Source organism: Dipteris shenzhenensis, chromosome 18 (assembly GCF_047967505.1).
Source record: "Dipteris shenzhenensis isolate YYH24624 ecotype China chromosome 18, Dip_SZ_1.0, whole genome shotgun sequence".
NCBI classification, from domain to species: Eukaryota; Viridiplantae; Streptophyta; class Polypodiopsida; order Gleicheniales; family Dipteridaceae; genus Dipteris; species Dipteris shenzhenensis.
Window position 1 is genome coordinate 9,934,004 of NC_141613.1, and position 16,623 is coordinate 9,950,626.

A 16,623-nucleotide genomic window follows, 5' to 3' on the forward strand; every position below is an offset into this window, starting at 1 on the left:
ACACCCAAGCCTTGCTAGTCAGATTGGCTGTGGAATAGCCGTAGGGCAAGACACAGAGCAGGCAAGTAAAACAAACATAGCCATAGATGGAGAATCCATTGCTATCAACACTAAGAAGCCAAGTGATGGGGATAATAATGTGAACTCTAGAAAGAAAGGAGAGGAAGAGGGAGATGCATTTGGCCAGGCTACCCTCTCGCCAAAACTTAAAAAATAGGTGGCACGGAATAAACGTGGACAAGGTAATTGCCAAAGGCCAGTGTGGTCAAGTGTTACAAATTTGGACGCCGAGTGGGAGAGTTTCGAAAAAACAAACATAGAGGACGTAGAAGGAATAGAGAAAAATATTATAAAAAATAGAGAATCAAAAGAAGGGAGATCAATCTCATAATTGGCTCCACTATTTAGAGTTTCTAGTGTGATGTGCATGTTCTTCCAAATTCAAGTTCTTCCAATTTTAAGCATGTGCGATACTTAAGTGCAAGAAAGGTGTGCATAGGTACACGTATACCATAGGTGTGTGTTTCTATCTGTGTTTCCAATGGTGAAAAAACTTTGCAAAGACCTTTCAATTAGTAATACACTTATTCTTGCAAGGTTTAGTAATGAAAAAGTAAAATTCTATTTTGTTTGTTGGTGGGTTTCTAAACCATTCGATTTCTTTGGAGTTCTAGAGCCTAAATCTCTATATTGTTGGCCTATTTTCTTTCCTATTTTTTTGGAAATCTTGGGCATAATTTCGTTCATTGAATTGATTTGATCTTTTACACAAATAGGAAATGGCACAATGCATAGGTTGAACTTAGTTGACAAAGGAGAGCAAAAAGTAGTAATTTAGCATTGTATGTACCTCATTAAACTGCTTTGATTTGCTGGACTTTCATGCGTGATACTTTTTGTATCCACCGTCTCCATACAAGTTCAAAAATAGAACATTTAAATGGACAACGTTAAAGTGTAAAAAACCACTAAGGAGGCGGTTTTTTCCCTCTATTAATGTAAGATAGGAAGCTTTATACAAAGATGCATCTTTGTGTAGAAAATCTTTACTGTCTAGGATCAGCTGCAGCAACTGTACAGCCTACAACTACATGTATTGCTTGCTTGCTGGTGGTCACTGTGCGCTTATGGGTCTGTGGATGGCAACGGGATTCTTCAACACCTTCTCTACGTAAACTTGCCTGCACACATTGCACACAATATTACAATCTTAATTTTCCGGATTCACCATGGAGACCGTGGTCTATTGCACACTGCCAAGAAGCTGTGTTCCATCAGCCCAAACATCAAAGCCAGCACTTACCTTGCTTCCATTTCATCCGCAGGTCGTGGATGCTGCGTCCAGCACGGTAGCCCCATGAAAAGCCGCATCGCCTGCTCATTCAACAAAGGAGCCGTCACTTACGAACTGACACAACTCAGGAACTTGTTCATAGCCCCCCGAACCTGAAACTTCGAGTGAGATTCGTGTTTTGTACCTTTACATAGTTATTTGTGTCGAGAGTGAAACGATGATACATGCCCGGTGGGAGCACAATCAGGTGTCCTTTCGCGATACGAAACCGAATCCACTTCTCGTCGTAGTCACGGATATCAAAGTAGCCTGAAACACCGGCAATGATATCAGCACTTCCTTCAGAGCTACAGTTTCAATGGCGGGCACAATTGGAGCACTAAGCAAAGTTCAAACACTTCGACAGACCCACCACTGCCATCGAGCACAAATCGTATTTCCTCCTGCGCATGCAAATGTTCGGTAAAGAAATAGCGAATTTTCTGTTCGTAATCCTCCAGCATCCCGGGCGCCACAGTCACAACGTCCTGTTTAGCATACATGTTAGTATCACATTGCACACCTTCGCCTCGAGCAATGCCAGAGACAGCATAGTCGCGCGTACCCAGTAGTTGTAGCCCCGGTCCTGTTTGATTTTCTCAAGCGTCTCGTTGTCCTCCCAGTTGTCCGCGTCTAGGTTCCAAATAAGGACGCCCAGCTCTGCAGCCCGAATATTTTAGTGCCCTTTAGCATAAATCGCATGCATGCACAAGAATCCTGACGAGCAAATGCAGCAGCGTACCATCAAGATGCTCCGAAGGGACTGGTCGATTGGGCTCGAATTTGTGAGGAAGTCGATGGTCGTCATCGGTGGGATTAAAATACCAGGCCTCGACACTCGACTGCGTCTCCTGCTAGCAAAACGTCGTGGCAACATGTTAGTGGCAATGGAGGATGATGTGCATGCACATTCTCCACGACAGGAAAGTCTTCAAAATCATAAGATGGGCAGGAACAAAGTCCGTTGTGGGGCTACAATTAAGACGCGGTTGAGGATATACATAAGGAAAAATCGTTAGGATAAATACTCAACGACAAAAGAGCAGGAGGCAAGTGAGAAAAGGAGCGAAAGGAGGGAGAGGGAGGAAACCTGGGCCATGGAGAGGATGTGAGGAACTGCAGGAAGAAGAGATCGATGGGGAGAGCAATGGGGAATGGAGGGGGAGGGGTGGGTAATATATTGATCGAAGGAGCAAGGAAGGAAGGGGATGAGCAGGCGTCTGGAGGTGGAGCGTGCGAGGGAAGTGATGGGAAAGGGATGCCAGAGGGGGAGCATCATCAGCGTACAGGGTAAAAGGACGCGCAAGTTTGTATGTGGGATTAGTCGAAAAAACAAGTGTCGAAGAGCGAGCGACCTTGTTAGTTATATATGGGATTAATCGATTGAACGCGTGTCTCCCAAACCTGCGGGCGATCGAAGGTTCTTTAGTGTGTGTTAGCCCGGCGCAGGCTCGTCTACGGACGTGGCACCATTTTCGGGTCGCACCCAGAGCCAGGTTACACGGGCGTGCTGCCACGCGGCGTCCTTAAAATTGTTCTGCACATGTGGGCCTGGTGACGTGGCGTGGGCCTCGTGGAGCGCGTGATTCTGTGAGCCTTACTTTCGTATTCTATTTTATAATGATGTTTGTTGGCCAATTCTCATAGCTGCTATTATTAATTCCCCCCTCCTGACTCGCATGACTCTTTTTTCTTTTTTTTCTCGAGCATTGACATTAGATATTTATTAACAAAAACAAATAAATTTATAGAGCATTGTGCATAGCAGCTGCAAAGGCACACTCGGCGCTTAATGCTCCAAAAATCCAAGGTTTTGGACATTTCCCCCACTTACCGGAGATCCTCATTACCTCTTCCTTTTAACATCTCTGGTTTTGGGCAATGCAGCTTTCAAGAAACTAATTATCGAAGTCTCAAGAAGGGAGCAACAAAAATTCTAGAACACCTCTAAGTTCTCTCTCGGCCTATTTTCACGACTAACTTCACCAAAATCCACCCCTTGCAGCCGACTTTGCAGGCGATCTCCATGGCGGAATCCTCTCCGCAGAAATAGGGAGTCCAATTCGCTAGTACTGTGGGAATGCCCTCTAAGGCTGGGTTTCACACAAGCCCGAGTGGCACACGTTCCAGAATCAGGCTAGCCAGTTAGATGAATGCAAGTGGCATGCAGTAGCACCCTCCAACCCAAGCTATGTTAGAGAGCAGCTCACATATAACTTTGGGTGATTCTGGTCCGCCCTGACATCTCTACGTCTAGACATGGTTCCATGGTTTGCAAGGAGCCATACCTATGCCATCCCATGGCTCCAATAACCACTTTTTCCTTTTCTCCCTTTCCCTACATCAAAGTTGGTCAATCCACAATGAGGTGGGTGCATGATAAGTCATCCAAATGGTGATATCCCTAATAGAGCACTATTAGATTTAGGGTAACTACAACATAATGATTTTTAGGAGCCCTGGCCTCTTATAGGTGACCCAACCTAGACTTCACACTCTCTAGCTTCACATTATCACATTTCCACCTCCACAAGGTTCCTTACAGCATGAACACACTTCACTCAACCCATCAAGATCGTCCTTACTCCTTTTTCTAGATACTTGCACTCATAGCAAGATCACCCTTTCAATATATAAGCACAAGTTTTCCTATCATATAGTATGAATACATTGTCCTCAACTTCTTATCATTGTTCTACTTTTTCTCGCATTCATACTTACCTCACTCATAAAAGGATTGCCCTTTGATCAATATGCACACAACTTGTTCAATATAAATATTCTTAGGTCCAAATTTCCAATCAACAAATGGATACAACCAATTTTTTAAGTCATTAAGCTAATCATGCGCACAACATTAACACAATTTTGATTTATTAGGAATGAAACTCAAAAAATTCCAAAGACCACCTTGCTTGTATGGTTATGTATAGCACATACTTAAACTTTAAAAATATGCATTTCATCTCAAGGGAAACTTTGTTCACCTCCTAAAACTCTCAAGTCTCGTTCATGCTGTAGATTCAATGCCCAAGTTACACCCAAGAAGGACATTGAGCAAATAGCTAAGAATCCAAGCTATGCATTTAGGATATTGAGGAATCAAAGTCTGCACCTATCCAAAAAAATAATTTAATGCTCACAAAAATCAAACCTAAAATTGAAAGTGGATGCCATTAATTAATACTTTAAAGGATCATCCAAACATGTTCATTTGACCATTTTAAATTTAAACCCCATAACAATCTAGCTTATGCCTAGTGGGTGGACCTAGAAGTATGTAACCATATGATGTGGGTTTGACATAAGGGGTTTTTCAATCTACTAGGTTCACATAAATATGCATATAAAAGGGGGTTTTTTATTCAAAGCAATGTAGGACCTGTATATAATAAGGGTTTTAATTTTATCCCTTGAACACACTAAATTTTTGTAGTAGTTCAAGGCTTTACCGGTCTAAGAACCTTATATAAATATGCTTTAGACCAATGTGGCAATTATATTTCCAACGCGTAATTATGGTCAAGGTAGAATTTAGCACATTCATGTGTAAGTACTCTTTAGATTATATACAAAAATCTCTTGTAGATGTGATTTTATCGTGCATTGATCATATATTCCTCTAGTGTACCTAACCCATCCTATGATATACTATAATATTGTAAGGCCTAGATAGGTAGACACATCATACTTAGCTTGATCTTTTCCACTCAAATGCTCAATTTTCATTTTCATTTCATCTTTGGTGCCATTTAGTGCTCTTTGTACCTACAATTAAACATTCCTCCTCATATGCAATTTCACATATCTTATGTTAAATCTCTACTCTACGAAAATGATTCCAGGCTACTAGCAATGATTTGAAGGGTTTCTATTTGTTTATCAAGGTCAAACACAAATTGGCGCATATGGTCAATTCCATGCTCCATGGCAGCAGCTAGATCCTATTGTAGATTTTCCTAAACATTATTTATGTGTGAAATTCCTAAAAGTGCGTGGAAAAAAAGCTCAAAAGAGTGAATCATGGAAACCAAGTACATACTTTTAACAAATCCAACAAAGGCAAATCTAGCTTTTAATTCCCTTAATTTTATTTTTCATTCATCCTATAGGCTCTTTCTAAGTGTACGAATGAAGATTCTATGTTGGATTCTATTTACTAGTGTTTAAAATAAAATGTATCATGGATTTATTGTGCAAGGTCAAGTAAATAATTTTTGTCCAGTACTAAGAATCTTGTCTCATTAATAGTATGCTATTCTAGAGGGAATCCAATGTTTAGGACCCCCTATTTAGTCCATGTATGCAGAGTGGAAAATATATGCTGGTCTAACTACAGAAGAAACCAATCTTTTGGCATGGGATCACAACAACAAAAATGACTACCACCAAGTATGACATTTATTTAGAGAATATGTTTCTTCCCCAATGAATACCTGGACTTCATTTGAAACTAATATGAAGGTGACTCTATAATTAAGGATTCATTGTTGCCAAGAAACAAGTTTAGTTCTAGATGAAAAAAGTATTTTGATGCCATGAGGAGGTTCAATCAATTTTTTCAATTGGCCTTCACATATGGACCAATATGGGATTTACAAGATGAAATATGTGACATGTGGGAAAAGGGAGAGGTGAAGGGGTATGATCCAAATATCATTTTGAAAGGACATAGTAAAAGAAGTGATGTTTCTATGAAAGCTTTATTAGATGAAATGAAAATCATAGTTTGGAGATCTATGCAAGGAATAAAGTATGAAAAGGTTGTCCTTATAACATTGGCTTGTGTCAAGGCACAAGAGCTCACCCTTAATGAGATGTCTCAATTTTTGGAAGAGTAAGCTTTGATGCTCATTATATAAATAAATTCATATTTATATATGTTTTAAATATGTATATGTCTAATTCAATGTATCTTTTTTAATGCAGCTATAAGGCTTACATGAGAATGCAAGAGGCTCGACTCAATGTACAATCTTGACAGTAGATAGTAACATATTATCCAATCTCTAGTGCATTTGAGCCTTTGAAGCCATTCATTATTGCATTCAAAAGAATAGTAAGTATATCATCAAATATCTTATTTTAAAAAGTCATATAGTTAAAGCGTAGCATTGTCTAACTTTTCTTATGTTTGTAATGCAGAAAAGTAGAGCAACATATAATATCTTGGACTTTCTTTTTCCAAGAAAATTAATAGTCCATATGAAGCAATAAGACATTGTGACCACCGAAGCCTTGGCCTAGCACAAGAACACTAGTAGGAGCCTCTTGATGAGAACTCTATCAGGATATGCTCTTTACCTTCGATGAACCTGCTAACCTAGGCCCTCAAAGCATGCCCACCGACATCTCACAACAAATGGAGGTTCTGCTAGCAAGCATTAAACGCAAGGGCCTGATGACACAATAAGCTACTTCTAGTACAAACTAGATTGACCTCACTGAAGCTCTAGGGAACCCCTGACTACAACTCACCATGATAGTACAAGGAACCCAAAGAGAAGGATCCCAAAAACTTCAACATTATGGAGGAAAGATTTATGGATTCCCTAGTGCAGAGCACAAATATGGAACTAAACATGTACAAGAGGCATGAGGAAACCCTAATGGCCACTTCCATTAACCTTGCTCTTACGAAGCTCAAGGCCAATAATTTGGCATAGGCTATGATCAACAAATGCCACAAGGTTTGGACCCACTAGGCAGTGGGGAAACAATTGTTGAGGAACCATCTCAACATCATACCCTAACCCTAAAGGGGTTTGTATATATTCTACATTTTCAACTGAATCTAGTGTACATTTAGTCATTTGTGGTGTGCTCTCTAGTTGTGCCCTCTCTCCTCATTCCCACTCTTCTCCTCTCCTCTCTCCATATTTGTTCATGGTATCAGAGCATCCCTACCTTCCACTGAGGCATCAAAGTCCACATGAGAGTGATCGAGAGATTGAGATTGAGTGTTTATTCTTTCCATTTGATGGTGATAGAATTTTCATCCATTGAGAGAAAATTTCACTCCATTTCTTGACATTGAGCTCTCATTCCATTATGAGAGAACTCTATTTGTCTTTGTGAAGAATCTTGATTTCTATCCATGTCTTTTCCATTCATTTTCATTCTGAGAGAGATTTTTTGTCACTTGTGAGAGGTATTCTCTCCTATTGAGAAAAGGAGAGAGAGAGCTCGAATCTCGGGGGATTCGCCTCATAAAGTGTACCACGTGCATTTAAAAGGAGGGGTATTTTAATTTCACTTTTGGAGAAAATTTAACAGGACTACAATAACAACATGGGTTTTTTAATTCAAATTTAGGAAAAAATATGTTAGTTCATAAGTAAAGAGGGGTGGTTTTATTGAGGGAAAAATTGTAGTTGAGGGGTTTTCTTAATACTCCTTAAACGTATGTGTACTTAGGGTTTCTTAGTAGTGCACCCCCTAAGGCTCGAATGTGCCTCCTAAGGGCTAGAAGGCCTTTAAAGCACATCCGAGGCGAGTCTTGTACTCCCACATGAAGCAAGGCAGCTTCTATCTAAGGCTGGCACGACAAAGGTCTCTATAGCACCATAGCCCATCTATAACCATCTGTAGCGAGATTGCCGGCTCCTAAGGCAATCAAAAGCCTCAACAATCCTGACTACTCATCCGACTAAGCCAACAACAGGCTCACATAACAAGTAGCCACCATCTATAATGATAACCCTAATCTATAGCCTTTACCTATGACCTAGACTCTACAAGGCAAGGCGAGGTGAACAGGAACTCCAACTCATGACCTCTCATCACCGGCTGTGCACATGTCATATCACTCTACTCCATCTAGAGACAATAGCCGACTATCAACTGCTCATAGCAAGACCCAACCAGACGGCACTCCATCGTCAATGCCTACTGCACTCCACAACTAGCTTAAATGTCATATTGACCACATCAGCAGCTACAGCTCATCAAGCCATGTTAGCTTTACCATGTCAGCAGTGACACATCATCAAGTGCCAACTCATCACTACCATGCGGCGGTCCCCTATCAAGCACAATAACCCCTCTGTAGGCACACTGTGCACACTGCATGTGCACCCTCTTGACACCTCTTGGCTAGCGTAGTTCTTCATGTGACTCTAATTGCCACATCATCATTTGCAGCCTTTTTGCCCCTCCACCTAGATCAAACCGTACCTCTTGATCTAGGAAGAATTTGAGGGCGCTCTAAAAGGAAAAATGTTCAACTTTTTGTGTTCTATACATTCGTCAAATCGTGTGCACATTTCGACACAAGTATCACACACTTTTTAGCCTCAATAACAAATCCACTTCTTGCACATACATCAACCTCTACATTGGCGCATCTAACCTAGCACCTAAAACAAATAAAGAAAATGAATTATTTGTTGCTTTTTTTTCCATCACTCGACAGTTGGTCTAGATCTAGATTAGAGTAGATTAGATCATCCATAGTAGAGAGAACTCAAAAGCAACTTATCGAAGCCATGCCCAAAACTTCCCAGATAGTACCTACTCGGAGTCAATCCTTACGCTCACATGCGATTTCACATCATCACATTTCCTGAAACCCGACATTAGATAGTTTAGTGAGCAGAATTTAGAGTTTTGAGAGGCATTTGCTAATTGATCATTAGTCGACACATTGCACATTTGTTCATTTTGCACACACATGGCACCATTGTCAAGCCTATTTGGCTATTTTCTAGCATTGTGCACATCATTTAAGCATTGTAAAGCCTCTTGGCTATTCTCGGCATCATTTGCCACAAGCCTTGTAGTAGATTGGATTATATATTGCAATTATATCTTCACCCACATTTTAGATTGCACTTGATACAGTCAATGTATTGATGTTGATTTAGATAGTGATTTTCACAGCACTTTGAGTAGATTTCTTGCACCATGTCTACCACTAGCAATTTCAATTTGGAAGCCTCTGCTAAGCTAGAAAATTCCAACTACGGCACATGGAAATACCAAATAGAGGCCATTCTTGTACTTCAAGACAAATGGGAGTATGTCGATGGGTCTACACCATTGCCGTAGCACAAGCATCGAGATCTACACCTACACCACCAATGTTTGCACCTGTTAGTAGATCCTACCATTGCTCGAGCACAAGAAAAGTGGGACAATAAATATAAATATGCTTATCATTAGATCAAGAAAAATGTGCAAGATGTCATGCTAGGATAGTTCAACACAGTGAAGACATCAAAAGAAAGTGAGGGATCAAGGAGGATCAAAGCTCTACGAGAGAGACATAGGGTAGCAAACACTCAATCTATTGCAATCTATATCATCAACAATACATAATAGGCTTCTTATATAGAGAGAGCCCTTTGAATAGTCAACATATGTGGGATCCTCTGATCCACATCTCTCTTTGTCATGGATATCCTCAATCCACATCTCCACATCATGTAGTCCACATCCTAGGGTGGCTACTTTAATACTTTCCTTAGCACATACCTTAGCCTCTAATTATGTGCTCATGGCACCACAATTCTCAACACCTCCCCTTGATGCCATGATCCTTTGGCTACTACAAGGTGGTCAGATGTGAGTTACAAGATCAAATCCTCCCTTGGATGCTTACATGGCTATTCTCAAGTGGTCAGGTTTGATTCACAAACATATGGGCTAAACGTGGCAAGGATGTTGCTTCTCAATACATGTTGTTCTTGTCATTCTGCTCATGGCTTGACTCCACGTAGTTGACCTGCTAGTTCTTCAATCTACAATCACTTTGATAGTGACCCATCCTTCCGCAATGGTAGCACTTTGTTGATGTTTTATTGAATAGTGCTTGTTCTTCATTATAGCTATTGTGTGTTGATGTAGTTGTCGATGTCAATGTTGATGTCGATGCCTTCAACTCTCTTTCTTTTTCAAGAAGATAGGATACACATTCCTCAAACTTTGGATCTAGCAAATTCTTCAAAGTGGTTGTCAGTGCATTGTACTCTACAAGCATGCTTTGAAAGAGAATTGCAAGTGCATTCTTTTTCCCTACTTTTGCATTTATGCCTTCTAGTTGGGTCATGATGCTTTTTATTTTGTTGACAAATTGTGCGATGGATTGATTGAATCCCATGTGCATACCATAGAATTCAATCTTAAGATGGATTTCTTGGGTTTTTGCTTTTGCATCAAACACTATGTTCAACTCATCCCATGCATCTTTGGCATGATCCTTGGAGTCTATATGATGAATTATGTTTGGACCCAAGTGCAAACCAATGAGTGATACTGCTGCTTTATCTTTTTCCTTCCAAACATCATTTTGTACAGTGGATATATCTTCTTTTACAAATTTCCAAAGCTTTTGATGCATCAGGAGATACCTCATTTGTGTAGATCAGGTGTGAAATCCTTCCTCGGTGAACTTCTCAACAGTTGGGGTGCGTATTGCCATTGCAAAGGTCTTACTAGTTGAAGATACTTTCAAATCTAGTAGTGTCTAATTGCATACAGAAAATCTGAGCTGATAGGCATGTAGAGCTTGAAAAACCGGTTATTTTCTTTCCGGAGCGCATGCAAATTCTTTCTGGATTGAGAGTTATGGCTTGTCAAAGTTTTATGAAGAAAGAAGAGGCATGATGATGTGGCACAAGGGGCATTCACATGTTGTAGATACACTGTGCTTCGCAAGGGTTACTGTGTGCTTAAGTGGCACTATGCCACATGGCAATCTCTTAACTGAAGTAAATTAACCCATGTCTAAGCAAACTTAACCACAGTTAATTAACCAAAACCTAACAATGGTGAATCTTTACCACAGTTACTTGACCCTAACCATGGTGAACCTGAACCTTTACCACAGTGGTAAATCTAACCACCTTATCTACCACTTGGCATTTCCACATGGCCTAAGGTTATCAAACCTTGAGAAAGCAGGCTCTGTGGATTGTGGATTCTGTGAGGTGCGAGTTGTGCGTCGCATTCATAGCTTGCAGGTCGTCAGAGGCAGAGACGACGCGTAGTGGATGGCGTGCCAGTCTTGTGAGCCCCGTTGTAAGGTTTGTGCTAAAGGAGTCGATTAGAGCAGCTAGACTGCTCGTTGTTTAAGCTATGAAGCATGCTGAAGCACCCATTGATGGAGGACTATTTGGAGGCACAGCACTGGAGCTGAAGCTGGTGTCACTAAAGATGGAGGAGAACCATAACCGTTTGATGGTGCTTGCAGTCGTCATTGTGAGAGCTATAGAGGAGCTTAGCGAGGCAACTATGGCAGGTGAGTCCTTGTTGCAAAGTTGTCAGCCACTCGCGTTGTTGTCGATACTTGTGACTATGTAGAGGAGCTCATCGTTTGAAGAAGGAGCGTCGGCTTAGACTTTTGTGGCTGTGGATCTCGTGGCTGGCATCACTATAGAAGGTTGGCCCATGGGTGTTGTTTGACAAAGACGGCTACGTTGCTTAGGGACTATTGTAGCATGGTTCATTGGATGCGCCTTGTTTGCTGGAGAGGTCTGGTTGAAGAGCCGCTTTTGCTGGAGATCGTTGGAAAAAGGTTGGAGGTCATTGTTGAGTAATAGAGATCTCACTATCTGTAGGGCTCTGTCCAAGTGCGCATCTAAGGCAGCAATGATACCATTGCAAGACTCTTGGTTGGAGACCGAATGAGCTGCACCAAGTTAGAGGCAGCAAGGATAGAGTGGCAAAGATTATCAGCAACCTTGGGAGTAGTTCCTTTGGAAGGAGATCCTGTTGGCTCAATAGCTACTTGGAAAATCCATTTGGTTGATGACGAGGACGATGAAGCTGTTGTTCAAGCTATGGAGTGTGACACTCATTGATAGATAGGCTATAGATAGAGGAGCCTTATGAGCCTTTTTGTCTCTCCCTCACAGTAGAGTAAGGTCTACAATATTTGTCTCTCACACAAGAACAATGGAGGGAACATATGAATCTCTCTAAATGATTCTAACGACTTGGAAAAGAATGGACTCTCTCTGTTTCTCTATCAAGGAACTAAGTCTCTCATCTCTTGATGAAGAATAGAAGAGACCTCTCAAATCTCTCAAACGAAGTATGGCGCCTTAACTAAAGGTACGACCATGCTCTGATACCATGTGAAAGTGAGGGATCAAGGAGGATCAAAGCACCACGAGAGAGACATAGGGTAGCAAACACTCAATCTATTGCAATCTATATCATCAACAATTCATAATAGGCTTCTTATATAGAGAGAGCCCTTTAAATAGTCAACACATGTGGGATCCTCTGATCCACATCTCTCTTTGTGGATATCCTCAATCCACATCTCCACATCATGTAGTCCACATCCTAGGGTGGCTACTTTGATACTTTCCTTAGCACATACCTTAGCCTATAATTATGTGCTCATGGCACCACAACTCTCAATAGAGAGAAGAAGAGTGGAGATGAGGAGAGAGGGCATAGCTAGAGAGCACACCACAAATGATTAATTATACACTAGATTTAGTTGAAAATGTAGAATATATATAAACCCTTTTAGGGTTAGGGTTAGGGCATCTAACCTTTTCCTTTATAGCACTCTATTGGGTTAATGCTATGCACATATCTAACACATGATGTTGACATGGTTTCTCAACATGGTCTGCATTGTATTAAGCATGTGTATGATGTGTTGATCCCACTACTTGCATCCCATCCAATTTTGTAGATGTCCTTATTATTTGGAGAAACTCTCAAATTTTCATGCCATAATATTGTCACTCGATCAATAACTTCCCCACTTAGATTGTTTCTCCTTTTCTTGCATTCTATTGAATCCAAAAGACTTCTGAAATCAAGATAATCCTACATTGTTTTTCGCTCTGTGTCCAACTGCTAGAGCCATTTTGGTCCTTTTGATTGACAACATCATTCGACATTGTGCACGCAAGCCATTTCTCCTATTTTTTAGAGGATACCAACATCGCCAATGTCACCCTCTTTGTAGCAAGCTGATCTAAGCTTGCCTCTTGGGCATGCATCTCCCAAGGTGTTGGTAGGGTTATCACTCTATGAATTTTAGGGTGTAGACTAAATCTTGTGAAGACTCAAGACTAGTATTCATCTAAATGGCCTAATATTGCTACCTCGAATCATAAATGCTCCCACCAAATGTGACACCACAACTCATGTTCTTTGCTTTGATGGCAATGATCAAATGCATGCATCTGCAACCCCTTCCTACTGCTACTACTCTATAAAGAGTCTTTTTTCTTCTCATTGTTTCTCCCTGCTCACACGTTGCAAAAGTATCTTCCGTTTCTGTTTCGATAATGTGCCATTTCTTTCGTCGCACCACAATCTATTCCTTGTGCCTTGACCAAGCTTTTCAACTTTCCTATCTTGTAGCCTCTATTTGGTTCTCTTACAAGCCATGATGAGCTTCATCTTGCCATTGATGCATGGAGACAATCAGTGAACTGCCACCAAAACATAGACCAACTAGCTTACCCAAGTAAAGATGATAATTCCAAACCAAAACAACAAGGTCATATAGAACACGGGATTGGTTGTAGGGCAGCAAGAAGAGAATATACTTTGGAGGCTAGTAGGATCTGCAAGGCAGGAGGTGAAAAAAAGTGTAGCGATGGAAAAATTTTTAGCTGCCTTGATTTCCCCCCTCCCATGATACATGTTAGCAAAATTGGATATATCAATTGCCCTCAACCAAGTGCAATGTGGCCCAAATTGCTTCAAAATACAAATAGGCCAAAGGGCATGCTATCAGGTGTTCATCAGGTTTGGTGCTGTATATTATGAAATGCATCAACCTTTGACATGCTCATGAGACCATATAGCAAGCAAGTGCATGGAAAAAGAACCAATACAAAATTGCAAATAGAGTTAGATTTATTAAAAGACCTTTGCACATGCACATATTGCACATTTTAAAGAATTTCCATTCTAGGCTAAATTTAGATACCAATATTGCCAACTACCAATGTTTTAAGACCACCATGCAGTAGTCCCACTAGTTTGAATTTCAAATTTTTAATTCGTTTTGGTTTTCAACAAATCAAGAAAAAGATATGGAGCGTGCCCTCGATTGGGTGCGGAGAACTTTAGAACAACATTGGATGCCCCTTAAACCATACCTAAGGTTCTTAATTAGGTGTGTCCTTGGGTTAAAGAGAAGCTCACATAGTGTACTTTTGAATGATTACTTGGTTGCATGTATGTGCAGAACCAAATATTGATGTTTTTGCATTAGGTGTTATGTCCTATACTCTTCAGATTACATGCTTCACATGCAACATGTAGCACTTGTAATTCTTTAACAGTCTTGCTCTAGATGTTTATTCCATATTTTTTTGGTCTCATGTTCAAAATTGGAATGTGCACTACAACTTGAAGACAAAATTTGTCAAATTCCATTGAGCAATGCATAAGTTATGGGCTAGGCAAGATACCTATATATAGAAAATGCCCTAAAACTCACCAAAAATGGCTACACCCAAGCAAACATTGACCCAATGCCTCTTATGCCTCTTATGCCTCTTATGTTCCTTTGTTTGTAGTTGTGAAAGAAAAGGGACATGACAATGGCCTACACACGGAGAGGATTGGCCTAGCCCAAATCTTTGAGTATAATTAAGGAGATTTCATATAAATGTCTAGACTGTTTATTTAGATGATAAATGTCTAGCTTCCTTGAAGATGCGGCTTAAAGTCATTGTATATATGGGTATAAGGTGTGAGATGCCCCTCTTACTTGAAGTTTTATGCTAAAATGATGCAAAGACAAGTGAGATGTGCTCCAAGGAGGATGGTGATTATGTTGTTGAAAGGGAAAAAGAGAGTCTGAGAGAGAAGTGGATGTGCAGGAGAAAGAGTAGACCTCATAGTTCTTAGCATGTTGTTGAAAGGGAGAGGGAGAGGGAATGGGAGAGAGTACACAAAAGAAAGAGGAGGCCACACTTGTGTTAGCTAATTTATGGTACATGAAAGTAGGAAAACAATGTGCAGATGAGGGTTTCTACCGTCAGTCCACCAAATTGTTATACTCTTGGTATACTTTAGATAAGAGTTGCTCTCTCATGCCTCTCTTGCCCTAACATGGATTGAAAATTTGGAAAACAAGAACATTGAGAAATGTTTGAGTAGTCCATGTATCATGCTATTACACACAATACAAATAGTAAGAGAGCTTATATACAAGTATGTGGATAATAAGGATGGCTTCCTTTAGCCGGCTTGAGCTACTTGGGACATACGAAGTGTATCTACTAATTCTTTTTTAATTTACATATTCTCCTATAAAAATCAATGAGGCTAGGAAGAGAAGGAGAATGAGGTTGATGGAAGGAGGAATTATGGTTACTAAAAAAGCTAGCATGTGATTTGCACAACGCTGCTGACCTCAAGACTATTAAATGTATGTTTAATGTGGCACATGGAGCAAATACAAGCCATCCTTGTCCACTGTGCATGCAAACGAGAGTACTTGCAAAGGGTGGTAAAAAGAATCAAAAGCAATGGGCCTCTTACCTTGTAGAGATAGATCAAACTAAGGCACCAGATAGGGATGCTCCAGGGAAAGATTCATCATGGAACCCAATTCTTGAAATTCCTCTTGAGCGAGTACAAATTTGTGCGCTTCATGCTGTTGTGAGAATAATTGAAAAGTTGGTGCATCTATACATCATTGATGCGTATAACTTGAAGCCCCAACAAGAGAGTGAGAGAATGATTGCAAGAATTGAAAAGGTTCTTTCAGATATGGGACTACACTCTGGGCAAGTAAAGATTACAAAAGATGAGAAAAGATCTGGAAAAACAGGCAATGTTCCTTGTAAGCCAAGCTTTGGTGGTGTCAAGGCTTTAAAATTCCTTTCTACAAAGAAGAAGAATGACAAGCTCAAACGTGCAATCTCAACTCTTGAGACCATAAAAGGCTTGAATGGTTTCACAGCAAGAACTGTAATAGCCATTGTAGTACTTTTGAAAAGGGAGTAGGGTTTCCATAGGCTGATAAAACCTCCCAAAACTTATCTTTCAGTAGGAGAGAGTCAACCATAATTATAATGGTATGGAGAATCATGATTGACACTTCGGATCTATTATGCTTTACAATTTCATATTTTTAAAGCTTGTAGAAGAAGCTTCTACAAGTGATTTTTGTCATTGGTTGTATTCACATTAGCAAATTTGAAATAAAATGGCAAATATAAAACAAGAACAAGCACTGGCATTTCAAGACTTTGTAAACACTATTATTTATCATCCTTGACAGCCACTTTAAGAGTCTCTTCATCCACAAGCTCAGCCACATCATCATCTTCCTCTTCAATGGTTGTCTCATGTCT

At 40.3% G+C, this 16,623-nt stretch overlaps 1 protein-coding gene across 2 annotated transcripts; it reads right to left on the reverse strand.

The window, feature by feature from the left end:
- Positions 1 to 891: 891 nt before the first annotated feature.
- Positions 892 to 2,468, reverse strand: LOC147890775 (uncharacterized). Of its 2 annotated transcripts, none has more exons than XM_087389578.1 (7): positions 2,424 to 2,468; positions 2,076 to 2,184; positions 1,899 to 1,993; positions 1,707 to 1,821; positions 1,479 to 1,603; positions 1,304 to 1,374; positions 892 to 1,181 (listed from the first exon to the last, which is right to left on the reverse strand). In XM_087389578.1, exons 1-7 carry the CDS (start codon positions 2,430 to 2,432, stop codon positions 1,115 to 1,117), a joined length of 591 nt encoding a protein of 196 aa, XP_087245704.1. In that variant the 5' UTR covers positions 2,433 to 2,468; the 3' UTR covers positions 892 to 1,114. The 2 variants fall into 2 exon arrangements, with proteins under 2 accessions (XP_087245704.1, XP_087245703.1); XM_087389577.1 differs by having other exon boundaries at positions 2,076 to 2,187; positions 2,424 to 2,460.
- Between the last annotated feature and the right edge of the window lie 14,155 nt (positions 2,469 to 16,623).

Bases quoted from the DNA above. Each gene is read 5' to 3' on its own strand.
- LOC147890775 (XM_087389577.1), bottom strand. The intron at 1,822-1,898 runs GTACGCGCGACT...TATGCTAAACAG, and splicing joins ACCGGGGCTACAACTACTGG to GACGTTGTGACTGTGGCGCC. The intron at 1,604-1,706 runs GTGGGTCTGTCG...CCGGTGTTTCAG, and splicing joins ATTTGTGCTCGATGGCAGTG to GCTACTTTGATATCCGTGAC.